The 27416-nt window shown below is 37.2% G+C and overlaps 1 protein-coding gene across 9 annotated transcripts in view; it reads right to left on the reverse strand.

Moving 5' to 3' along the window:
* Nucleotides 1–27416, reverse strand: part of LOC129750710 (tetraspanin-18) — a 222641-nt gene that overhangs the window by 37213 nt on the left and 158012 nt on the right. For all 9 annotated transcript variants that reach the window (XM_055745717.1, XM_055745716.1, XM_055745719.1 and 6 more), the window contains 2 exons: nt 27053–27282; nt 9418–9516 (listed from right to left, as the gene is read on the reverse strand). In XM_055745717.1, coding sequence (XP_055601692.1) covers nt 9418–9516; nt 27053–27118 — 165 coding nt within the window. In that variant the 5' untranslated portion in view covers nt 27119–27282. The remainder of the gene's footprint in view (nt 1–9417; nt 9517–27052; nt 27283–27416) is intronic.

The raw sequence follows: 27416 nt of genomic DNA on the forward strand, positions 1-27416 counted from the left end.
CATGGGAGTGTTACCGTCAAACGGGGCATCATGCAAAAGCAGGGTTAGATGCAACATTTGTATACCACAACACTCATTCAAACTTTATTACAATATACTGTAATAAAGTTGTCATTGAATGTTAGCAAATTGAAGATGACATAGTTTTTATCATGGCGAAAGAGTTTTTTAAAGTTTTTTATTCTCATAAAAAATTTAAAAAATCGAGCAATAGATGTACAATTTTTAACATTTTTCGATGCCGTAAAAAACTTTACCTCGTATGACGTATTGGCTTAATGATATCACCTACAAACTTTATATTGCTTTCATTATCCTATACCAACACTGTTGGTGTATACATATTTTTCGAACAATCACCAATTTTTTTTAAATAATTATTTTTAAATTTAGTTAGCTGACTGGGGCAAAATGCAACAAAATGCAAATCAGATCTAAATCTCATAAACCGCGTTTCCATATGCTGGGATATGATTGTTTTACATTGTGCGTTAATTAACATTAAAATTTCATCCGTTCTCAGATTTATTTTCATGATTTAAGATAATTGAATATTTTAAAGTATTTTTTACCCCTTAATGTATGCAGCAGATTAACACTTTTTTCTTAGAAACATTTTTGACAGAAAAATGTAAAATTTAATTCGAACAAACCAAAATTTCATATTTACCCGTAATCTCAGTCGCGAGTGACAAGTTAGTCATTTAGTTGTCCACATATTCGGTTGTGAATGCCGCCCGGGCAATTATTTTCTCGATAAGTTCCGATCGAAGTGTTTTCACCGGGTAAAAAGTGATATTATCACCGTGTGTGCTGCAAACGATTATCACCAGCATCCAACAAAAGCCAACCAGGGTCCAAGGTCAAAACAAAAGGCCACATTTTTCTCGACATCAGGTGGTATAGGGTGTATCGAAAATTAGGGTGCACCTAATAAAAATATTTCGATTTTTTTTTTCCAAAAGTTTCGTTTTGGTTTTTTTTATTATTATATTTTGGGTTCTTCTTATTTTTTTCGCTGTTTCAATTCTCTCTATAATTTCTTTTTTTTTAAATACATATATAAACAATTTTTTTTTTAATTTGAATTGAATTTCAATATTTTATACTTTCATTTTGAAGGTTTGGTTCTCCGCTCAAACCCATTAGTTCGAATAGTATCGACTAATGGATGACGACGGCGAGGCTGGCGAAGATCCTCCCTTTCGGGAGGATGATTCCGAGGAAATAATTTCCGAGGAAGTAATTGACCCTCCGATGTACCTATCAGATACGGATGATACTCCTTCTTCTCTCCCCCAGACCCTTTTCTCTCAAATTCCCTTTGTGTTTGGCAACTCCTTACCAGCATCAACCCCTCAAGTAAACTCCCCCGTTGAAAAAGCTAATGAGCTGCCTCAAGCCGCCCCTCGCCGTCGGGTTTACCAACCTGAATCGACGGGACCTTGGGTAGTTTATATCCGGTCCAAAACGAATGGGAAATCACTGAATGTGATTTCAATCGCTCGGGACCTTGATCGATCTTACCCTTCCGTAATCAGCTATCAGCCGATGAGACCGCACAAGATGCGCATTGTTGTTGGTAGCCTGAAGGAAGCAAATGCCATTGCTTGTGACCCGAAGTTTACGATCGAGTATCGCGTATACGTTCCCGCTCGTGACGTGGAAATCGACGGAGTGGTAACCGAGGAGGGTTTGACCGTCGATGATCTTGTGGAGTCCGGGGTTGGCCGATACAAAGACCCTGGTCTTCCCACGGTCAAGGTGCTGGACGCGCGTCAGCTGAAAACAGCATCTGGCGAGGGGGAAAAGCGAACATTTTCCCTGTCGAACTCTTTCCGGGTTACCTTTTCCGGCACTGCACTTCCTGATTACGTTGCGATCGGGAAGGTTCGTCTACCTGTGAGACTTTATGTGCCTTCGGTCATGTACTGCCAGAATTGCAAGCAGTTGGATCATACGGCCGCCTACTGTTGCAATCAGGCACGCTGCTCTAAGTGCGGGGAGAAGCATGCAGAAGCTTCGTGTGAAATACAAGCAGTAAGCAAGTGTTTGTATTGCACAGGCGAGGAATCTCATGCTCTCTCGGCGTGTCCGAAGTACATATCGCGCCGAGAAAAAATCAAGACTTCTTTAAAAACCCGCTCTAAGAAATCATACAGAGACATGCTGATGAAGTCTTTGCCAATCGTCTCAGAGAACCAGTTTGGCCTTCTAAGTGAGTATGAATCCGAAGGGGAGGATCCATGTGAAGGAACATCAGCTGGGCCATTTGTTAAAAAAAATGTTTCACAGGCTCCAAAAAGGAAACGCACAACTAACACACAACCCCGATCAGCTGCCAGCAAAGTTAATAAAACAAAAAATCCTCAAAGTGGAAATAGTTATTCTACCCCTCCTATTCAGAGACCTCCGGGTTTTAATCCGTCCCCGAAGGACTTCCCTCCACTTTCTGGTAAGTCAAAACCCCAGACTTTCCTTCAGAATTCAGGACCATCAGTAGCAAACAGGAATACAACAATTCCCAGAGAAACTGCATCAGATCCATCGTCGAACAGTTTGCCCAGCTTTTCATCTGATGGTAAGATGAAATTTTCGGAAATTGTTGCGTTCATCTTGGACTTTTTCAGTGTACCAGCAGGTTGGAGGACTATGATTAATATGTTTGTACCTCTTTTAAGAGAAGTCTTGAAAAAGAAAGCTTGTACTATGACCCTCATCGCAGAAGCAATTTCTTTTGATGAATAACTCGTCCATTGAGGTAAGAGAAATTGTTTCTATATTGCAATGGAACTGCAGAAGTATTTTACCAAAATTAGACTCTTTTAAAGTATTGGTACACAATTTGAATTGTGATGTGTTCGCCTTATGCGAAACTTGGCTCTCTCCAAACACAGATTTCAACTTCCATAGCCACAATATTATTCGCCTGGATCGTGATGGTCAACGAGGGGGTGGCGTTCTTTTGGGGATCAAGAAATGCCACTCTTTCTATCGTATTCCACTACAACCATCTCCAGGTATTGAAGTCGTCAGTTGCCAAGCTAGAATTAAAGGTCAAGACCTTTGCCTAGCCTCGGTATATATTCCGCCAAATTCAAGCGTGAGCCGGAACCAATTGGCGAATATTATTTCACTACTCCCAGAACCCCGGCTAGTTCTTGGAGACTTTAACTCCCATGGCGTGGGCTGGGGTAGCTCACGTGATGATGATCGTGCTAACATTATTTATGAGCTGTGCGACGACTTCAACATGACTGTCTTAAACAATGGGGAAGTGACTCGAATTAATGGATCCCAAACACAGCATAGTATTTTAGATATTTCTTTAGCTTCTTCCTCTCTGAGTTTGGATTGTACGTGGAAGGTAATCCAAGACCCTCAGGGAAGCGATCATTTGCCTATCAATATTTCTATCATCAGTGGTCGTAGTCCACCTGAAGAGATCAATATTCCTTATGACCTCACAAAGAATATAGATTGGAAAAAGTACGCATCGGGTGTCATTGATGCCATCGAGTCAACGGATGAACTGCCTCCGGAGGCAGAGTACAGTTTTATTTCCGGGACAATTGTGGACTGTGCAATCGGGGCACAGGTCAGACGGAATGACAATTCGACGATACAGAAACAGCCTCCCACTCCGTGGTGGGATGGTGACTGCTCACGTGCGCGAGGAGAAAAGTGCAAGGCATTTGTTGAGTTTCGCAGAACCGGATTGCCAGAAAAATTCCAACGTTACTTGGCCTTGGAACGCAAGTTCAAGAACTTGATCAGGGGCAAGAAACGTGGTTACTGGCGGCGATTCGTGGATGGGTTATCTCGAGAATCGTCTCTGCACACGCTTTGGAAAACAGCTCGAAACATGCGAAATCACACACCTTCGAACGAAAGTGAGGAAAGCTCGAGTCGATGGCTGACACAATTCGCGAAAAAGGTCTGTCCGGACGCAGTACCAGCTCAGAAAAACTATCGGGATACAGAGAATAGCTCCGAAACGGAGGATCAATTCTCGATGGTCGAACTTTCACTTGCGCTCTGGTCTTGTAACAATTCTGCTCCCGGACTGGACAGAATCAAATTCAACTTGTTGAAGAATCTGCCAGATACCGCTAAGAAACGCTTGTTGAATTTATTCAATAAATGTTTAGAGATGAACATTGTTCCGCAGGACTGGAGACAAGTGAAAGTCATCGCCATCCAAAAACCGGGAAAACCAGTTTCTGATTACAATTCGTATAGGCCGATTGCAATGCTCTCGTGTCTCCGGAAATTGCTCGAAAAAATGATTCTCTTTCGGCTGGATAAATGGGTTGAATCAAACAATCTGTTGTCAAGTACACAATTTGGATTCCGTAGAGGCAAGGGTACGAACGACTGTCTAGCATTACTTTCATCAGACATTCAATTGGCGTTTGCCCAAAAAGAGCAGATGGGGGCAGTATTTCTGGACATCAAAGGGGCATTCGATTCGGTGTCCATAGAAGTACTATCTAGTAATCTTAACTCTTGCGGGCTTTCACCAATATTGAATAATTTTTTATATAACCTGTTGTCTGAAAAAATCATGCATTTTAGTCATGGAGAAACCAACGTTGAGCGAATTAGTTACATGGGTCTACCCCAAGGCTCATGTTTAAGCCCCCTGCTATACAACTTTTATGTCCGAGAAATCGATGCTTGTATGGCACAAAATTGCACGCTAAGACAGCTTGCGGATGACTGTGTTGTTCATTTCACAGGTAAAAAAGGCACTCAAATTAAACCTCCGTTACAAGAAACTCTAAATAATTTATCACATTGGGCCAGGAATCTAGGCATCGAGTTTTCGCCTAGTAAAACCGAGTTAGTAGTTTTTTCAAGGAAGCATTCCCCTCCTCAAATAGAGCTCCTTATGATGGGTAGAACTCTAACTCAATCTCTTAGTTTTAAATATTTAGGTGTCTGGTTCGACTCTAAATGCCTCTGGGGAAAACATATTAGGTACTTGACACAAAAATGCCAAAAGAGAATCAATTTTCTTCGAACGATTACTGGAACCTGGTGGGGTGCTCATCCACAGGACCTCATCAGGTTATACCAAACAACGATACTGTCGGTCATAGAATACGGAAGCTTTTGCTTTGGGTCCGCCGCGGATACCCACTTGATTAAACTAGAACGAATACAGTATCGTTGTTTGCGTATTGCCATGGGTTGTATGCAATCGACACATACGATGGGTCTCGAAGTACTGGCGGGAATAATGCCGTTGAAAAATCGGTTCTTCGATTTATCGCTACGTTTCCTAATTCGAAGTGTAACTATGAATCCTTTGGTGATAGAAAATTTGGAAAGGCTTATGAATATTAATCCGCAAGTAAAATATGTCAATAATTATAAAACTCTTAGGCAATTAGAAATAAATCCTTCCTTATTAAATTCGGACACGAGTCACTTTTACCCGATTAGCAGTTCCTTGATAAGATTCGATCTGTCCATGACCGCTGACATCCGTGGAATACCAGATCACGTCCGACCCAACGTCATTCCTTCAATCTTTGCATCAAAAGTACGTGAAATTGACCCTACAAAAATGTTCTTTACTGATGGTTCTAGAATCGACGGCGCGACTGGTTTCGCAGTGTACAATGAGCGCTTTGAAGCTTCGTTCAAGCTTCGAGAGCCATGCTCCGTTTACGTTGCTGAATTAGCCGCAATTTATTGTAGCTTGGAACACATTCGCACACTGCCCGTAGACCACTATTTCATCTATTCGGATAGTCTCAGCTCCGTTGAGGCGATTCGATCGATGAAACTGATGAAGCGCTCTTCCCATTTTTTGCTGGAAATTTCAGGGGTATTGGGCGCTTTGATCGAAAATTCGTACAGGATTACCTTAGCTTGGATCCCGTCTCATTGTCTTATTCAAGGCAATGAGAATGCGGACTCATTGGCTAAGGTGGGCGCGTTACAAGGTGAAATTTTTGAGAGGATAATAACTTACAATGAATATTTTTCAATACCTCGCACTTTAGCGATTAACGCTTGGCAGTCTAGCTGGGATAATGGCACAAAGGGACGTTGGCTCCATACGATTATCCCTAAGGTTCCGACGAAGGCATGGTTTAAGCATTTTAACATGAGTCGCGATTTCATTCGCGTGGTTTCTCGGCTCATGTCAAATCACTGCCGGCTTGACGCGCATTTGTTTCGTATACAACTAGTTACAAGCAATGTTTGTGTTTGTGGGGATGGCTACCACGACATTGATCATGTTGTGTGGACGTGTGAACGGTTTGATCGATCGAGGGCTTGGCTACTGGATACCCTTAGGGCCCGATGTAAACTACCTGGTGTTCCAATTCGAGACATCTTGGCAAACTTAGATCTTGAATATTTGTACCCTATATACAAATATCTTAAAATGTCTGACTTGGTCGTTTAGTCCTCTTCCCCTCTGTCTGTACTCTATCTAATGCTCGTTTCGTATATTTATTAGAACAAACTTTCATCCGACGGGTCCTACAACACCACAAAGAAGGCTGGCCAGGAAATCGAAAACCCTGAGGTAGCTATCGAAACCACAGCTACAGGAAGCCACCACCGGACCCTAACGGAAACTGTTCTTGGAAGTGACCCCAGTTAATCCCCTTTCCTTTCCTATAATAAAATTTTAATTAACAGTTGAGTAGCCGCGACGATTACGGCCCCCCTCTTACTAACCCAAAGTTAGGAAAAATACTCCCGGCACATAAAAACTTTATAAGTAAAATGCCTTAATAAAACAACTTGTAAATTAAAAAAAAAAAAAAACCAAAAATTACTGCAATTGGTGTTTTATGTGTTATGACATCACAAATGTATCGAAAAACTTTAATTTTTCAAACGTTTTCATTTTATTTTTCATTAATTAAAGAGTTTGTTGCAACTTACCCCTTTTTCTTAGTAGGGTGAAAATCGCATGTTTTTGTAAATTTAAAAATAACTGGCAAAACCAATAATTTTTCTGACTACGTCAGTTTGGTGTCCCATCAACCTTAAAACTTTTGATGTACGAGAGGTATGATTATCTGTAAGCATTAAGATTTTAGAAGCCATTGAAGTTGAAAAGTGTTGCATGTTGCCCCAGTTGACGGTACTGTAAAAGTTATTGATTATAGGTATCAAGTTTTGGATCGTGGTCGAAAAAAGGTCGCGATATTGTCGTGATTATGCATCGAATTTAGATGAAAATATGCACATGGGTGTTTTGAAGAACCAGCATTTGATTAAAATTATCTAATTTTTTAGTAAGGGTTCGACCAAAGGGATCGTCCATATGAATTTTTCCCTATCTTTGCGATATTGAGGCTAATACATATTGGATTATAAAATAAAAAAAAAGTCATGACCGGGCCGGCAACCGGGCCGCCCGTATTTAATTAAATAAGGCCCTGATTTTTTAAAAATGTATTTGATAAATTAACAGCAAAAAAAAACAAATAGTGTTCGATTCACAAATATGCTAAAGAAATTTGATGAATAAAAAATATTTTTTTTTCAAGTTTTTTTTTAAGTTTTGTTGAGTAATTCCTGGGTTTTGACTAAATTTTCCCGGATATTTTCTGAATTTTGGTCGATTATTTTTAAATCAAATGCCAGGATTTGGTCAGGTTTCAGAGTAAAATAGCCCGAATTTGTTCGGCCTGGTTACGTGCTGAAAAAATGCTGGCAACCTTATCCAGATCGTTTGACATACCTATTTAAATTATAATTTTGCAGTTCATTGGCCCCTAGCAGCTTAACTTCGAACTGCAATCTACCAGTTGGGCACAACCAAAGTCTCGCGTAAGAAAGACCTTCAAATTTGCATATCTAATCATGAAATGCATAGCTCGCTGCAATACACAATGACCGAACGGCGGTATGCTTTCCTTTAATGTTTTAGAGGTGCCTTTTTTGCAATTACACTTGGCTCCGGGGTCTAAGTATACCTAAGTTAGGTCCAATGCTCCTTCTTTCGGTGCAGTGAGGGAACTTTAAAATAATAATAAAAAAAAATCAGTCCATACATGTTGTAGCACCATCAACCGTTTCTTTGAGTCGGTAGTCGTTCGGCTTGTCAAATCATTTCCTAATGAACAACGTGACCGAGTTTGATTCGACAAAAACTGACGCCGATCTCTTATCGATCGATCCACATCCGGGAAGAGAGGTGGGGATTTTTTTAAAGGGGAAAAATCGAAACTGAAAACCCCCTTTAGTACGTTTGTGCCGACCAGAAAATGCTAGCCCCAGGCAGTCTTGTGTTATGAAATGGGAATTAATATTGTAGGCCTGCATAATTGCAACCGCAAATGGTGTGGTGTACCTGCCTATTTTTTTTTTTTGGTGTATACATATATATAAAACTGCTTTAAAGGAAACTGTCCAGAAAGCCCTAATCTTAGGTTCCCTTTTTGACTGGAAATGTGGGGGTGCGACAGAAATGTTGTTCACCTTTAACCGAGTTCTTCGGCAGATGTCATAAATTTTCTATCGGCAGGTGGCTAGGCAGTTTTTATGAGGTAGAAAGTTAGATAGGGGAAAGGCGGGTTAAATGCGCATACTAAGGGGAAAACTTAATTTATGCAATATTTCGAAAGATAGGTTTCTGAAAACTATACGCACATGTGCAGACTTCTGTTTTCTATACATTAGAGCAATTTTCATGTTGAAATCTTTTTCAGTTAAAAAAAAACCGTACAAATTTCCATACAAAATGTTTATTGTCTCTTCTGGCAGTAAAAACAACAAAAAAAAAGTTATGGAAGGTGTAAAAATTTAAAAACTCGAAATGTCCATAAAAAGCTAGCAGCGGTGTGCATATTAATCGCTATGCGCATTTAGGAACACTTTCCCCTATAAGTTGGAGAAACCACATGAACAATCGATTGGCAAGGAAGAAACCTTGGTTCTTGACTGATACATTATTTTTGACCAAAATATGAAAACATATTTTGTAAAGCTAGAAATATTCAGCAAAACGCTTGTTAGAGTTCAAATTATATCAAATCTATCTTTCATATTTTTTTTAAATGTAGAAGTTGAGAGATTATACCATGAATTTTTCATAACGAAAGTTTGTAAGGCATTCGTTGGATATTAGTCAAGTTGTAGGTTTGAAACAAAAGAGACAATTCATTAGACCCTGGTAAATAGTTTGTTATCCAGGAAGGTCTTTTTGATATTCTCTTTATCCATTCTGTAGTTAAAGTACGTTAATTTAGTGTATACACTAGATCGGTATGCTGTCCAGCTTGTGTCTCACGCCAGCAAATCTCCAATCTTCTTAACCATGAAACAATGCAGGGTTTCTGATTCACCCATATGAGAATATGAAAAGACGACAGGTAGGTAACCTTATATCGTGATCGCCTGGTGCTGAATGATGATGGGCAGAGAGTTGCAACTTACCTCCAGCTGATCGCTTTCAACCATTTTCAGAAGTGCTATGAACGACGATTTGTCTGCTGCCAGCCATGCTCCGACTGCTAGAACAACCGTGCCGAGAACCTGTGTGGGTGGGAAGAGAAAAAAAGAAGAAGGCAAATTAACAAAAACCTCATCAATGGCTTGCACAATAAGCTACGACGACGCCGACGGATGATCGGATCTCGCTGAGTGTGCCCTCATGCAGTTCTAGGTTGGGTGTTTTTAGGTCACCCGATCATCAGGGGAGCGTTTGATGATACTAAGTATACAAAAAATAGCTGCTGAGATATGCCTGACAATCGTTCTGACTTCATGATTTAGAAGTTGACTGACATTAGAAGTAAGGTTGGATTCTGTTTAAATCAAGACAAATCTCTGATATTATATTCAAGTTCGTTCTCAATAATGGGACCTTCAAATTTATTCAGTATGATTATTTCTTATTTCTAAAGACACTTTGCTTTTTTTTCACTTCACTTTCTTCTTTGATAACTCCATAATCAAAGGGGGTATAATCCTCCCTTAGGAAAATTGAAAAGAAATGAAAAAACTTCCGGACTATTAACACTAAAAATTCAAGGGTCATCTAACTTCAACAGATGTGAAGTTTACAAGAATGTTATATGATTTTTCAATAACAGATGATTGAATCGTAAAATAACTAAACTTGCCTAGCTCTTTTACTTCTAATTCAACATATTTTAACATATTTTTTACATATTTTCAACATGTTTTAATATATGAGGTTGAAAAATTTCAAGAGAGAATTTAATAACACTAATTTACAGTATTTTCAAACTTAGTAAATTGAAAAAAAAATTAATGTACAATCATAGGCAGTCATAGGCAGTTAATTTTTTATCATTGCATGTACAGTGAAAACCCGATTTTGTCACACACCGATTTTGTCTGCCCCCGATTTTGTCTACCCCCGATTTTGTCTCATTTTTGCACCCGATTTTGTCATCATTTTTTATTCAACGCAAAAATACTAAATATCGCCTTTTTTCATTTCCGTTGAACATCTTGAGGTTGAAATTATTCTGAAGGGACAAAAGTGATGGATGATTACATCGATATTGAAAGTGAAGATGATTGATCAGGGACGTATCAAGATTTTTATACAAAAAAGTGAAGTTTTAACAGGTTTTTTGTTAATCAAAGTTGTTGAAAACAATTATAACTAAATATAATGGTATAAAATCGGGTTTTCACTGTATATTTTGAGCATCCCAGTGCACAGTGGTTTAAAACTCGGAAAACGTGATCATGGGCTTTTTGATGCCTTAGATGTCAAAATAGCTTAATGACATGCTCTACAATGTTTCATTATTTTCAATTGCGCATATTTTGCCATTATTATTTTTCTGATCGATTCACCTAAAAGTGAGATATTTTTTATATTTTTTTAATATGTTATCCAATCAAAATGATGTGTTCAGAAAAGTTGTAGACAATACAATTTTAAAAAACTTTGTAAAAGACTTTGAAGCTCTATCTCTCAAAACAACAGATTTATAAACATTTTTCTAAAAACTAACCTCAAAAAACGAAATTTTTGTTTAACTTTTTTCAAAGCGACTTTCGAGTCTTACTTTATATGAGTGAGTTGTAACAATTGTAAAAGTGCACAACTTCATTGAAGGTGTCAAGTTTCTATCTTGACGTTAAATGGTACTTTTTGTGTAATTACGTTTTAAAATTGCATATTTTCATTGATCCATATCTCTAAAAGTTGCAAACTTATGAAAACAAAATTATATGCATTTGAAAGACACATTCTTGAGCTTTAATGAACATATAATTTCATTAGTATGTATCAGGTTTTACTACTAAAATCATTAATCTGAAAGATGGTAGTTTTGAAGTTTTTGTTAAGCCAGCCTGGCAAACTCTTGCTTTTTAGCAAAAGGAAGGATGAAATCTTCTTTTTTTTCTATTCCTACCGTTGACAAGTGAAGACGACAGTTCTTAATTTGTTAAGATTGAAGAGTTGGCCCTGTCTAGAAGCGTTAGTTCCATTATAGTTAGTAAATCATTTATCTGAAAGAAGGTAGTTTCGAAATAATGGGCATTTTGCGTATTTTAACAACACACATCTTTAAAAAATGTTGCCCTTTTAACACGAAAGTGGCATGGATGCATGATTTTGTAATCTATAATTTTCATGGCTATCTTTAAAGTTTTTTCTTTATTTATAAAGTTTTATTTTTGGTTAAATAGTTGTGTAAGAGAGTAAATTAGAATGAAATATTAAAATTAATATTCATGATCTTCTTCTTCTGATTGTTCTAAATCAAGCTTTTTTTTGCATCGGCAAGAAAAATGTGGTCTTGGTTTAGATTTTCTTAGTCTCGTTATAAGAGGGTCCGAAGATTCGAGCATCCGATGCATAAGGTCGATGTTTGTTGCTTGCCTTGAAAATTTTCGAATGTGATGTTCTCTAAAATTTCAAATATCCTTATTCCTAGACTCTTGAGCGTCTTCGGATAGTTGCCCAAAGGGTATTAAAAAGTGTATCTCGATTTGAGCCCCATGAAATAAAATGTTGTGAACTGCTGCGGGTATATATGTAATACCACGGATACAAATTGACTAGTTTCATGGCCGTTACCTTAGAAAACTTATCGAATTTTTCCATATTTATTTTCTGGCCAGAAGCCAAAACTAGCAGAATAGCACCGCATGGGTGACTTCCAAATCTATACCTTAAATATTAAAAGTTAGTACAGAAAAAACAAATCGTACTCTTTAAGTACCATTGATTTCTGCAGATTTTTAAGATTCTTGAAAAAACGCCTTGCTGTATTGCCATCAGGTCTTTCAGATAAATGATTTACTAACTATAATGGAACTAACGCTTCTAGACAGGGCCAACTCTTCAATCTTAACAAATTAAGAACTGTCGTCTTCACTTGTCAACGGTAGGAATAGAAAAAAAAAGAAGATTTCATCCTTCCTTTTGCTAAAAAGCAAGAGTTTGCCAGGCTGGCTTAACAAAAACTTCAAAACTACCATCTTTCAGATTAATGATTTTAGTAGTAAAACCTGATACATACTAATGAAATTATATGTTCATTAAAGCTCAAGAATGTGCCTTTCAAATGCATATAATTTTGTTTTCATAAGTTTGCAACTTTTAGAGATATGGATCAATGAAAATATGCAATTTTAAAACGTAATTACACAAAAAGTACCATTTAACGTCAAGATAGAAACTTGACACCTTCAATGAAGTTGTGCACTTTTACAATTGTTACAACTCACTCATATAAAGTAAGACTCGAAAGTCGCTTTGAAAAAAGTTAAACAAAAATTTCGTTTTTTGAGGTTAGTTTTTAGAAAAATGTTTATAAATCTGTTGTTTTGAGAGATAGAGCTTCAAAGTCTTTTACAAAGTTTTTTAAAATTGTATTGTCTACAACTTTTCTGAACACATCATTTTGATTGGATAACATATTAAAAAAATATAAAAAATATCTCACTTTTAGGTGAATCGATCAGAAAAATAATAATGGCAAAATATGCGCAATTGAAAATAATGAAACATTGTACAACATGTAATTTAGCTATTTTGACATCTAAGGCATCAAAAAGCCCATGATCACGTTTTTCGAGTTTTAAACCACTGTGCAGTGCCCTAATCTTCACGATCGGGAAATGCACACGGAAATGACCTGCATTCCTTCCCTCCGAAAAACGTTGTTATATGCAGGCCGACTTGAACAAATTCATTTAAATCCACAATCCAACTCGGGAATCCCCACGACAAAAAATTTAACCATAAAAATAAAGTGATAGCCTTTAAAATTTGTTTTACTAAAATGACAAACTCGTGTTGCTTAAGTACAAGATTGAGCACAAGAAAATAAAAATTTAAATAAGACCCATCCATCAGCTCATCATCCAAATATCAGACTAAACGAAAAGCTGTTTGACAAAATATACAATCCTGGACATCCTGATACACCGTCGACCATTTCCTCGAAATTATTTGTAACAACGTCACGTTCTGGACTGCTCCCTCCAAATTCTGCATGGGTCAAGCAGTACGAAAATGTCTATGGTTTCGATGCAGCAATTTCATGAAAATTTGCTTGTTTATTATCATCAAAAATTACTCGTATCATTTACGACTTTGAGACTGTTCTATTTTCCAACTCGGGGGTTTACGAATGCGATGACTGATCAACTTTTCGTTGTAATGAGCTTGACTCAACTCAAGGTTTCAACTTCAACCATTCTACTTAGGAAGGAGCTGTACTCTACTAAACCTGTTTAATTTTTCATTATATTAGTGAAAGTATCCTTGGAAATGAGCTGAACTCTACTTAAGGTTTCAAACATTCTTCTTGGCAAGGAGCTTTACTTTATTCAAGCAGTTAATCTCTTAACTAATTCAACGAAATAGCCTCGGCAATGAGCTACTCAAGGTTCCAAACGTTCCAAATAAAATAAATAAGTTTCCAAACGTTCTTCTTGGCAAGGAGCTTTATTCTACTCAAGAAGTTTATCGTTTTACTATCGAAATTCTCTTGGCAATGAGATTTACTATACTCAAGGTTTTAAACATGTTTCTTGACAAGGAGCTGAACTCTACTCAAGATGTTTAATTCTTCACTTGAAGTTTGCTGTTGTTACTTGGTAATGAGCCGGAATCTACTCAAATCGTTAAACATGTTTCTTGGCAAGGAGCTGAATTCAAGATGTTTAACATTTGATAAATTCATACAAATCAGTAATCATTTACTTGGCAAGGAGCTAAACTCTACTCAAAGTGTTACCACTGACCACACTGACTTGACTCTTAGAACAAAAATTCAACCATTTTCTGTCTAATTTTTTGTTGTCAGCTTTTGCAGGTTCGCAATACCGACGGCAGGTGGCGAACCTGAAAAATTTTACTAAAAATGCCCTGTAGGAAAAATGGTCCTGTTTAGCCCGATTTCATCGTAGAATTTGCGCGTTTTATTTTTAAAGTTGGGTGGCATTTCCTAACTGGGATAGCATTTCTTCAAATCGATCGATGCGCACTCTGGAATCGACATTGCGTACTGTTGGAAAAATGATTTTATTTTGTTTTTTTTTTCTGGAAAAATTATCCAGAAAACGAAATCGAGTGTCCAGTCAGTATGGTCAGTGGTGTTACTGTGCAACGAACTTTATGAACATTAAACACATATTAAGGAGGTAAGGAGCTCGAGCAAAGAGCCACTCATTAATCATGATTTTCTCGGATCCAAACTAAAAATTTTCAGAAAAATCCGTTTTTAAACTTTGTTAACTTTTAATTATTTTGTTCTTTTTGAATAAGTAAGTCTCCAAACAAAACTGCAAAGTGAATAATAGATGTTTTTAAGTGTTGCTAAATTTCGAACGATTCATGAACCAAATACATAATGTTTGTTTCAGTGTCATACAATGGTAAGGGTACCGTACCGTTTCAGCATGATTTGTTCTCTACTGACGGGATCGCCAATGTGATATTCTGCATTACACAACATTATAAATAAACGAATAAACATCCACTTGGCAAAATACACATTCACATTTTGTCTCCCCTTATACACTCTACATCTTAGAAGCTTAGGATGCCACAAGTAGAACAGTTTCTAAGTTATGCTGCGAATATGGAACTTTAGAAAAAGAAAAAAGTCGTTGTACTTATATCCAAATAATTCGGATTTCTCAACATGAAATTGAAATTTGTTTTTTTAATATTGAAGGTGATTTAGTTTGCTATCGATCATCGTAACTTCATTTTTGCGTATTATTGTATTGATGATATTTGTGAACTCTTAATGAAAAAATTCGAAAAAAATCGCATTTTTCAGGGAAATTTGGTTTTCATCGACAGTTCAAGACTCGATGGCAACATTTTAAAAATCTTATTTTCTTTGAACCTGTAAACCTAATTTAAAACAAAAATTTCGAGTGATTATTCATCAAAATCGGTTAGAAATTGTAGAAGTTATGCTAAATTTACTACAACAGAAAGCTTTGAATTTTTTTTTATTATTTTACGAACCACACTTTACAGTAGACCATAATAACTCTGCTGTATGCTGTGGCTCGTTAGTGTTTTTTTAAGGTAAACATAGTTGTTAGTGTAAAGTAGGAATTCCATACGTACTCTTTTAAAAGTACATGTGACTCATTCCAGCGTGACGTCACAACGTTTGCAAAACAATTTTTTGGTATATTGTATGTAAGTTGTACAGTTCATATCGCACATTGTTAAAAATTGTACATTATAAGGTCAAAATTTAATTCTCTACAATTTGAAACCAAAAGTATTTGTATAGAATAAATAGTTAACAAAATATAAGCAAAAGGAATCGTGACGTCACAACGCGCCTCTTTTTCCACTTTTCAGTTTTTTTTACAACGCCGCATTTTTCTGCTCTTCCATTTGATCAAATTTTATGAAAATTTCAGAAAAGTATCTTCTCATTACAATCAACAAATCGCTGTTTTTGATTTTTTCAAATTTCGATTTCAATTCATTTTAGAGCGATTCAGTTTCGTGACGTCACAACGCACCATTTTTTTTAAGCAGGGTTTTGCAAAGCGTTGTGACGTCACGAAATTTTATGGTCAGCCACATGAAATAAATCAAAGTATAATCTTAAAATGAATGCTAAATTTACTTAAAATGCTTAAAAATTTAATAAATAATGTGATTTGGTGATGAAATCGATCCATTTATTCCCAAAAATTAAAAGGAATTTAATCTCAAAGGCCCAAATAAGCAGATAAGATTTGCAACACTGTTAACATTAATTTCATTCGAAGTTTTTTTGTGCAATCATGTGAATATTATTTAGCACAAAACTAAAACTAGAAAATATTTATTCGTAAAAGCAATGAAATGTGTTTCTGAATCTTTTTAATCTTCAATTGCAAAGGAAAGGAAAAATAAAAGATAATTTCAAAGCCTTCGATCTTTTCAAAGATAGTTAATCGACACTAGAGTGCCTAAATCAGCCATCTAATAAAAATCTTATAAGTTGCAAGCTTGAAAAGACCTAAGGCCTAACACAAAATCCAAATTTGGGATTGGCCCAAGGAAATAGGGCACAATGAGCCTAAAATTTGTATGGAATTATGAGAAATTGGGTTTGGAAAGACATGAAAACCAAGTTATGCATCAATTTCTGAAGTCCCTATCGGCTGATTTGTTTTAATTATAGTCATTCACAAAACTTTCATTATGACAAATAGTTTATCTCAAGATCCCATTTCAAAAATGGTTTAGCTAAAAAGGTTTTTGAGTTTCAAAAATTAGCTTCTGATGGGTCAAATACAAAAAATACCTGCCTGAATGATCGTTAATCGACGCTAATTTTGAAAGTTATAGCTGCTTTATGATAACTCTAATCGAAAAGCGTTCCTCAGATGAAATATTGTCATAATCAAAGCTTTAAAATACTCAAATTAAAAGAAAAATTGGTTGATAAAGATCTAAATTATTGACAGAAAACGGTTTTTTTTATCATGCCGAAGAAAATCTACATAATTCCATACAAACTTCAGGTGCGTTGCGCAACCCCTTTCCTTAGAATAATCTGGCCCAAATTTTGCAGACCTTGTGCTAGTACATATTTGAATTTATTAAATTTTGTAATTCAGTTCAAAGTCTCTTTTGTGAGATTTTATATGAACACGGGGTTCGATTTGGATTTTCTAGTGACATTCTTTGAGGTGGAAATTTCAATAAGGGCAGTTTTTTATTAAAATAATTTAATTAATTTTATTTATTAATTGTCTATGAAAATCTTATGAATTTTTTAATAAAAAAAGTTAATCTATTAAATTTACCATGTTCAAAGAATTTTTTGAATCTCATTACATTTATTTCATGGAACATATTTTGTTTGAACATAATGCCAGAAATAAATAGAAGCTACTAGCGGTGTTTTTCATTCTAACATAAATATTTGAAGAACTTGATCTTTTGCAAGATTTTTATTCAAATCACAGATAACTACCTGATTTATAATTCACAAATATTCTTTTACAAAATCGATGAGGATTTCATTTGTTCGATAGTTTGTTTATTCTTGAATCAAGCGTTTTTAAGCGCTGTTTTATATGTTTTATTAGAAATGTTTGAAAACAACTGAGTTAATTCAAAAAAAAAATTAGTTTCTTTAAAAACTTGATAATTGAATTCGTTCATTGAAGCACATTGTTGTGTTGAACTTGTATTGAAGAAATACTATCATAGTGTTGAAGTAAAAAGTCTTGAACGTCTTTGAAAAAAAGAAAATAAATTTTCGTGACGTCACAACGCATTCTTTACCAGGGTGCAACTCACAACCTGCTAAACCGATTTTCAATCTTAAAATTGCATTAAATTCCACTCAAAAAGTTTGAAGAGACCTCGAATTTTTGACAATATGTGAAATTTCAGTAAATCATAGATTTAAAAACAGTAGATTTTTCGTGACGTCACAACGCTTAAAAATAGATAGCTTAATCAACGATTCTAGAGCGTAAACTTGCAGTGACTGTTATTTATCTTATAAAATGCTTAAAAGATGGCTTTTCTACCATCACTTTGTAATAATTTTTTTTGACTTAGCTAGGTTTTTAACAAAGTTTTGTTATAAATAAAGAATATTTGCAAAAATCAATTTAATTTGATACTAAAATTTTTAAATTTAAACGTTAACATACTCAATTCTAGAAAAAGGTAGCTGAAAATCCTTCAATGGAAAAAGACACTCAAGAAATAAACTTTCTAACGCTATGTAATTTATTTTTGGATAATGAAAAAAAAAATCGGTTCTCCAGTTGAGGGGTGCTTGGAATGGGTCATGTATTTTTGTCGATCGAAAAATGGGCATATTCTTCTTATTGTGAAATTTTACCAAATGTACTCTTATTTTGTTGAAAGACATTTGATCAGGAAAAAACACTGTATTTCTACCATTTTATGAAGTTTTTTTTCACATCTTATGCAAATCTACGAAAGGAATACAGCTTACAACAAAGTACTTTCCGTTTTGTTTTATTTAATAATCAGGGGACTGAGATAAAAGGTGAATCATCGTACATGATCAAACAAATTTTGCAGCCAATGATTAAATTTGTGGTAATTTGTTACTATTTGTTAGAGAGAATTAGAAGGTTTAAGTTAAAATGAGAGAAACCGGTGCTCGGAGAGAGTGAAAATGTGCTAATTATTGCAAATTGTTGCGATTTGTTAGATTTGTTAAGCAGTTGTGGAATTTTGATCATTGCCGTTCCAAATGCAAAGAATTCTCTCTCCACTGGAATCCCTCGTTAATAATCATACATTTTAGTCGTTTTAAACGGCGAGCGCGATAAGCGCCTTTGAGTATGCAAACAATAAGCAATATGCACAAAATTCAGATATAGTACAAGAATATTTTGAAAGAATAATTATAGTTAAAGTTCACGGTTTTCTGTAACTTTTGTAAACTAGTGTAATTAATTGACATCTGTCGATTTTTCTACGTTAATAATCCCCAATCCCTAACAATGACTAAGCGAAAATAAAGCACTTTGGAATAAGAAGGTAAAGGAAATTTATTTATCGAAATTTGGCATCGCTAATTCCTGCGACCAAATTTGAAAAAATCCATCGGGGGTCTAAAACTATATTTTTGAAGTTTTTTTTAACCTTTTAATGGTTTTTTTCAAAGACAAAATCATACAAATAACTGTTAAAACACTTGTCTTACCTTCCGCGTTATTCTAACTCCAAATGTTAATAATATGATCTAATAGGAAAACTCCCTAGCTACATCTTTGTCCAAGACATCAAAGCCATACAAATTAAGAGAAAAGAGTTGTTATGTCGCAAACAGATTGATCATTATTTCATTTGAAAAATCTAATTTAACTTCTCGTCACTGATTGTAACGTGACCAAAACTAGTATTCTGACGACTTAGTTTTTGATTGTAGAGTGTATAAATGTTCAGTAACATCTTGAATCTGTGCAAAATCTAGACAAATGAATGTAGACAAATTATTTTTAGCCTTTCAAGCCACTGCAATAAATTTTGTTGGTGACGTGATGTTATTTTTTGTATGCATGAATATAAGAAAAAGACATTCCATAGATAACCAAAAATGCGAAAATCCACAGCCAAATGTTAGCAGTGTTCCATATAAAATACTACCAGAAAAAAACCCACGTTTTTTAATTTCATCTAGGAAATTTGAAAAAAAAAATATTTTCGTTAATTTGAACAAATTTAAAACATACAAAATTTAATTAAGTACAATTCGTTTACTTTTGACAAAAATGAACAATCTTGAATTTTCACCTGAAAATTTGTGTAAATTCATATTCTACTACATTTTTACACACCCGAATGCCTCCTAAAACGCTAACTTAAGCAATCAAACATAAACAAACGGTTGATTTATTTTTTGCTTTGATTTATGACACTTTACGATCCTTGAAGTCAGGGTGCATCACACGCGAGTGTGTCGAAAGAGCAAGAACAAATTTTTCCTCACTCTTTTATTCATTGTTCACGCGCTCAATTTATTCCTCAAAATCCTCACGGGCAATTTGAGAGCAAAACGCAAAACCAAAAAAATGAGTGGGGAGCGCGTTTCTAAAACTCCCCGCCGGGGAGTCCCCGGGTTGCGAAATGAGCGAGCGAAAAACAAATGAGCACGCGCCCGGACTAGATCACCGGTAGGTCCTTTACTTTTTCCAAAAAAAAGGTTATGAAATTCAATTGTTCCAATTTTTTGCACATCTTTTTAAACATCTTATAAACAAATGGAAACTCACCAATAAAAGTACCATGGGTTAACACTCCTCAAAAATATTTTCTGTGATTATACAGAAACGTTCTAAAAAGAATGAAATCGCACCAAGCTGCGCACAAACTTTCAACTTTGATAGGGTGCCATTTCATTTAATAGTGTTTTTTTTAATTTGTTAATGAAACCTTCATGCAAGTTAGGTATATAAGTTGACCGGGGGGTTAAAAACTCCTCATTCATTGAGTTTAGAACATCCTGCGAGCTTCAGGAGAGAGACAACTGTTTTAGTAATAGCATGGACAAATGTGATTGTCTCACCAAATTAGCTGTAACTTTCTCAATTTTCATGTTTTCATCTCGAAATTTTGTGAAACTACGTAGAAAAGTACAACTAGTATTGTGCCAAATTTGATCAAAATCTATCAACGTGATCTTTAATTGTTGATCACGTTGATAGATTTTGATCAAATTTCTCATAATACTAGGTGTACTTTTCTGCGTAATTTCACAAAATTTTGAGATGAAAACATGAAATTGAGAAAGTTACAGCGGTTTGAATATGAGGTTGGTTTCGAGTAACAGGTAATTTAATTTGTTCTTGGATGGATGTCTGTATGGGATCAATGTTCTCATTTTGAATTTTTCATTCTCAAAATGCTATAAATTTATGCAAATTTAAATTCACAAAGTTTTAAGATCATTCTGTTTCGAGGCGCTGAGTTGTAAACACGTGTTTTTTCTTTCGATCCGAAAAGTTTTTAACGTGATTGTTGGAAGTGTCTGGAACGTGTTGGTTACTGCTTGCAGCCTGATATTTCCGGCTTTGATTGCCATTAAGGAGGCTGGGGCAGTAAAACCGGTTAATCTGGATTTTGTCTACCGCTACTGGGTAACCGAAGAAAGGCGTTCTCCAAATCAGGAACAGCCAGTGAAAGTGGACAATTGATAAAAGTGAATCAGTGGACAGTACACAAGTGTGCAGCAATAATCTGCTTATTTAAACACCAACAGCAAGGAATATTGTGTTGTGACCCTCTACATCAAATCGATCATCTTCAGAGCTACAGCCATTGTTGTGGATCGAACTGCAACGGAGGTTATCATCATCAGCTATTGTGATCTATCGTGCTGCCTGACCACATCACCGGAGGCGTAACTGGAGCCCCAATAAAAAGCAGATAAGGAAGACTGAATAAAATTGAGTGTTTGTTTTTAATTATATATTCATTATTTATTGTACTCTTTTTTTTTAATTTTTTCACCTATTCTATAAATCTATCTTTTATTTTTGAACATTTGTAGCTTCGTGCATATTTTATAACGGCAGACTCTTTGGCCTACGTTATAAAATATGGACGAAGGCGGGGGGTCAACTCCAGCAGCCTTGATGGATGTTTCTGAAAACTCCACCAAGGCTGCTGGAAAGGCACCTCGACTCAAGGTCTATTCAGAAGGCCCATCTTTTTCTGGACCGTGGGTGGTTTACTTCCGGCCCCGACCGAGCGGTAAACAGCTCAACGTAATTCAGATTATGAAAGATCTGGCAAGATGGTCCTCCGTAAGAGAGGTCACTCGAGTAAGACCAAACAAGCTGAGAGTTGTCGTGGCTAACTCAAAAGCCGCGAATGAAATTGTTGCAAGCGATTTTTTCAGGCTAGAGTATCATGTTTTCATCCCGTCTCGAAACGTAGAGATTGAGGGCGTGATCACTGAAATGAGCCTGACGGATGAATATATTTTGTCTAAAGGGGTGGGCAAATTCAAGAGCCTTGATTCGACCTCGGTCAAAATCCTGGACTGCCGCCAACTCTCGATTGCTACCACCGAAAATGGAGACAAAACATATTCACCGTCAGCCTCATTTCGAGTGACCTTCGAGGGTACCGCCCTCCCTCACTACGTCTTGATTGACGGGATTTTAAGGCTTCCTGTGCGGCTCTTTGTGCCTCGTCCAATGGAATGCAAAAACTGCATTAAATTGGGGCACACAGCGTCCCACTGTAGTCACAAGACGCGTTGTCCCAAGTGTGGGGAGAGTCATGGGGTTGGAGCGTGCTCAGCAATAGAACAGAAATGTATCTATTGCGGGGGCTCTCCTCATGATATCTCCTCATGCGAGGCATTCAAGAGCTGCTGGGATAAGCAGAGGCGTTCTTTGAAAGAACGCTCCAGTCGTTCTTACGCGGCCATTTTAAAGAGCGCCTCTCCCCCGACCCGTTCTCAATCTAACAATATTTTTGCTGCTCTGCCAGTTGACGTAGTGGAATCAGATTCGGCTGATGAAGGACACCCGTTTGTTCTACCAGGGAACTCCAGGAAGCGTACCAAAGCGCCTTCTGCTAAAATCCCGAGAAAAATTCCTCCGGTCCCCCCCGCATTCAGTTTTGGCAATAAACCAACTGGGACAAATAAACAAGGAGAAATTCCTCCTGGATTCCGTGCGACAATTTCATCACCGAACGACCCAGCCACCGCCGGAACATCTAAAACTCCAATATCGAACGTGGTTTCGCCAGCAACAACTAATCAATCAGGAATTTTTAAGCTTTCTGACATTATCAACGGATTATTCTCGTCCTTTAATGTTTCTGATTCCGTCAGAAGCATTGTTACTTCAATGTTTCCCATTGTAAAGACCTTTTTTCAGCAATTGATGCAAACTTGGCCCCTTCTTTCAGTGTTTATCTCTCTCGATGGCTAATCAAGTCCGAGAGGTCAGAGATATCACTGTTCTACAGTGGAATTGTCGTAGTCTTATTCCAAAAATGGATGCGTTCAATTACTTACTTCACCAAACTAGTTGCGATATTTTTGCGTTGTCCGAAACTTGGCTTTCTTCTCAATCTAACATCTCATTCCACGATTTTAATATTATCCGTCTGGATCGTGACGATTCTTATGGAGGGGTGCTTTTGGGGATCAATAAGCACCACTCCTTTTATAGAATTAACCTTCCTTTATCTGGCGGAATTGAAGCTGTTGCATGTCATATAACTATAAGAGGTAAGGACTTATGTGTTGTCAGTTTGTACTGGCCTCAGAGAGTTGCAGTGGATCGCAATCACCTAGAGGACCTATGCTCAGTATTGCCTGAGCCAAGGTTGATCCTGGGTGATTTCAATTCGCATGGAACTGTCTGGGGAGAACAAGTTGATGATAGTCGTTCTTCTCTTATCTATGACATTTGCGACTGTTTCAATTTAACAATATTGAACACTGGTGAAAAAACACGGGTACCTAAACCTCCTGCAAGACAAAGTGCAATTGACCTCTCACTCTGCTCAAATTCACTATCATTGGATTGCCAGTGGAAGGTAATCCCTGATCCCAATGGTAGTGATCATTTGCCTATCGAAATAACAATCACCAATGGGGTCAACACTTCAAACACAATAAATATGACGTATGACCTTACAAGACACATCGACTGGAAGAAATATGCGGATGCGATTACGACAGCCCTGGATCTCGTCATTGGCTTACCACCCATAGAGGAATATAACTTCCTTGCTCGCTTGATCTATGAGAGTGCGATTCAATCTCAAACGAAACCCATCCTAAACTCATCAATTCGTCGAACTCCTCCCAATGCTTGGTGGGACAACCAGTGTTCCAAATTGCATGCCGATAAATCTAAAGCATTTAAAGCCTTCCGAAAGCATGGTACACTTGACAACTTCCAGTTGTATTCTTCCCTTGAAAATCAATTCAAAAAGTTGATCAAAGCAAAAAAACAGGGATATTGGCGTAATTTTGTGGGAGGTTTGTCACGAGAAACTTCCTTAAGTACATTGTGGAAAGTGGCACGACGCATGCGTAACCGTACTTCAATTAATGAAAGCGAAGAATATAGCCATAGTTGGATATTTAACTTTGCACGAAAAGTTTGTCCAGACTCCGCTCCTGTACAAAAAATCATTCGGAATGTGCCAACAAGTAGGAGTGAATTGGATTCAAATTTTTCGATGATAGAATTCTCACTTGCTCTTCTCTCTTGTAACAATTCGGCTCCGGGAATTGATCAAATCAAGTTTAACTTGTTGAAAAACCTCCCGGACATTGCAAAATTCCGCTTGTTAAATTTATTTAATCAATTCTTGGAGCATAACATTGTTCCTGAAGATTGGAGACAAGTAAGAGTAATTGCTATACAAAAACCTGGTAAACCTGCGTCCGATTTTAATTCGTACCGTCCAATAGCGATGTTGTCTTGCATTCGGAAATTGATGGAGAAAATGATTTTGTTCCGGTTGGATAAATGGGTGGAAACAAATGGTCTCCTTTCAGATACTCAATTTGGGTTTCGAAGGGGCAAAGGGACGAACGATTGTCTTGCTTTGCTGTCTTCAGAGATACAAATGGCGTACGCAAAACGTGAGCAAATGGCTTCAGTGTTTCTAGACATAAAGGGAGCTTTTGATGCAGTCTCAATAAAGGTTTTGTCAGACAAGTTGCACTCCCGAGGTCTGCCTCCTCTATTGAACAACATCTTATACAGCTTGCTTTGTGAGAAACATCTGAACTTTGCTCGCGGAGATATTGCAGTTAGAAGAACCTCTTACATGGGCCTCCCGCAGGGTTCATGTTTGAGTCCACTTTTGTACAACTTTTACGTAAGTGACATCGACAGTTGTCTCTCTGAAGGCTGCACCCTTAGACAACTTGCAGATGATGGCGTAGTGTCTGTCACAGGATCTACTGAGTATCATCTGCACAGACCTTTACAAGATACTTTAGACAGATTGTCAACCTGGGCTTTGGGGCTTGGGATTGAGTTTTCTCCACAGAAAACGGAGATGGTTGTTTTCTCTAAGAAACATAGACCTGCTCAGCCTAAGCTTCAACTCTTAGGCAGGACGATCATTCAATCGAGGTGTTTCAAGTATCTTGGGGTTTGGTTTGATTCCAAGTGTACCTGGAGAGCCCATATTGAATATCTGAAAGGAAAATGCCAACAAAGAATCAATTTTCTCCGATCAATCACTGGCACCTGGTGGGGAGCTCACCCAGAAGATCTTTTAAAATTGTATCGAACAACTATTCTCTCAGTGATGGAATATGGTAGCTTCTGTTTCCAGTCAGCTGCCAAAACTCACCTCATCAAACTCGAGCGTATCCAATACCGTTGTCTTCGCATCGCTTTGGGCTGTATGCCCTCAACGCATAACATGAGTCTCGAAGTTTTGGCAGGTATACTCCCACTAAAAGATCGATTCAATTTATTATCACTCCGATTCCTCATCAGGTGTGAGGTCTTGAACCCATTGGTGATTGTAAATTTCGAAAGACTACTTGAGCAAAATTTTCATACCAGATTTATGTCTATATACCATGTCTTCATGTCCATGCAGGTAAATCCTTCTTCGTATTCTCCAACTCGTGTTTTCATCCCAGACTACGACAACTCTTCTGTCCAGTTTGATTTGTCTATGCAGCAAGAAATTCGTGGGATCCCGGACTCCCACCGCCCACTTTTGATTCCCAGAATTTTCGATGCTAAATATAGATACGTCGATGCTGATAAAATGTACTTTACCGATGGATCACTTATAGAGGAATCAACAGGATTTGGAGTGTTCAACGAAATCTTCAGCGCATCTTATAAGCTCCAGTCACCATGCTCTGTGTATATAGCAGAGTTAGCAGCAATTTTTTGGGCTTTGGACAGCATCGCTTCACAACCTGTAGGACACTACTACATCGTAACGGATAGTCTCAGCTCTGTTGAAGCAATCCGCTCAATAAGACCGGGAAAGCACTCGCCGTACTTCCTTGAGAAGATACGGGATATTTTGAGTGCTTTAACAAGACGTCGCTTTTCAATCACCTTTGTTTGGGTTCCCTCTCATTGCTCGATAGTAGGTAATGAGAAGGCAGACTCTCTGGCAAAGGTGGGGGCGACGGAAGGCGACACGTATCAGCGTGAGATCGTCTTCAACGAGTTTTACTTTTTGGTTAGGACAAATTCTCTTGTCAACTGGCAGCGCAAATGGGATGAGGATGAGAAGGGTCGGTGGTTTCACTCGATTATCCCAAAGGTAAGCCTTAAACCCTGGTTCAATAGATTGGACCTGAGTCGGGATTTTATTCGAACATTTTCCCGTCTCATGTCCAATCATGGTTCCTTAGACGCGTTACTCTTTCGTGTAAATCTCGCTGGCAGCAATTTGTGTCGTTGTGGCCAGGGTTACCATGACATCGAACATCTTGTTTGGTCTTGTGAGGACCATCTTATCGCCAGAGCGAACTTAATAGACTCCCTTCGGGCCCGAGGGAAACCTCCTAACGTGCCAGTGAGAGATGTGTTGGCTGCGATAGACCTAGACTACATGTTTGAATTATATCTTTACCTCAAATCTATTGATCTTCGTGTATAAATTTCTCTTCCCTTTTCTTCTCCTTTCTTCAACTATACTAGTTTTAAATAATGAATTGTAAATACAAAAACAAGAGTTTGGCTCCTTAAAACCTCCGGTACGAGCCGTTTCAAATAAATGAAATTGTAAAAAAAAAAAAAGTTTTAAGATGATCCTGATAGTTTGGCTTGTGAAGTTTTTACTATAGATTGTATATATGGATGTATGGAATCATACAAATAGCTTAGGAATAAAGCTTTTTAAAGAAAATTCAATACTTTTAAATAGCATGATAATTTTTAACCAGACCCCGAATTGTTTGGAATCAACTTAAAGGTACATTTTCCAACGCTAAACCTTATATGTTCTTAGACCTTGACCTAGGGTTAATTATTTCGACTTTCCCTACAATGACTTTGTTAGGATACATTTTGTCAGCAGCACCTCACCCTAGTCAATGAATCGAACGTGAGAGGAAATCTTGCCATGTATGTAGGTACTTACGAAGAACACAAAGTTGAATACTGATAGTAGCGTTTTCGCTATGCATGATTCACAGTCGCATCCCATCGTCGGGCGGGAAAGCGGCCAAAGTCGCGATTGGCCACACGGTCACTGATGAATTGAAAGCGGGATGGCGGTTGCTATCAGTCTGTTAGATGGGGTCGGTAGGTCCGTCAACTGCCGAGGTGGGCGGCGATCTTCGACGTTGCGTTGACACGCGCAGCAGCGATCTGTAAATAGATATCGAAGAAAAGGTGTGTGTGATCAGAATTGGAATCGGCGAGTGATTGATGACATTTTCAAGATTTTTCTGATTGTAGTTTCGTATCAACTGAAATGAAATGATTCATGAGGGAAGATTCCT

Source organism: Uranotaenia lowii, chromosome 3 (genome assembly GCF_029784155.1).
Source record: "Uranotaenia lowii strain MFRU-FL chromosome 3, ASM2978415v1, whole genome shotgun sequence".
NCBI classification, from domain to species: domain Eukaryota; kingdom Metazoa; phylum Arthropoda; class Insecta; order Diptera; family Culicidae; genus Uranotaenia; species Uranotaenia lowii.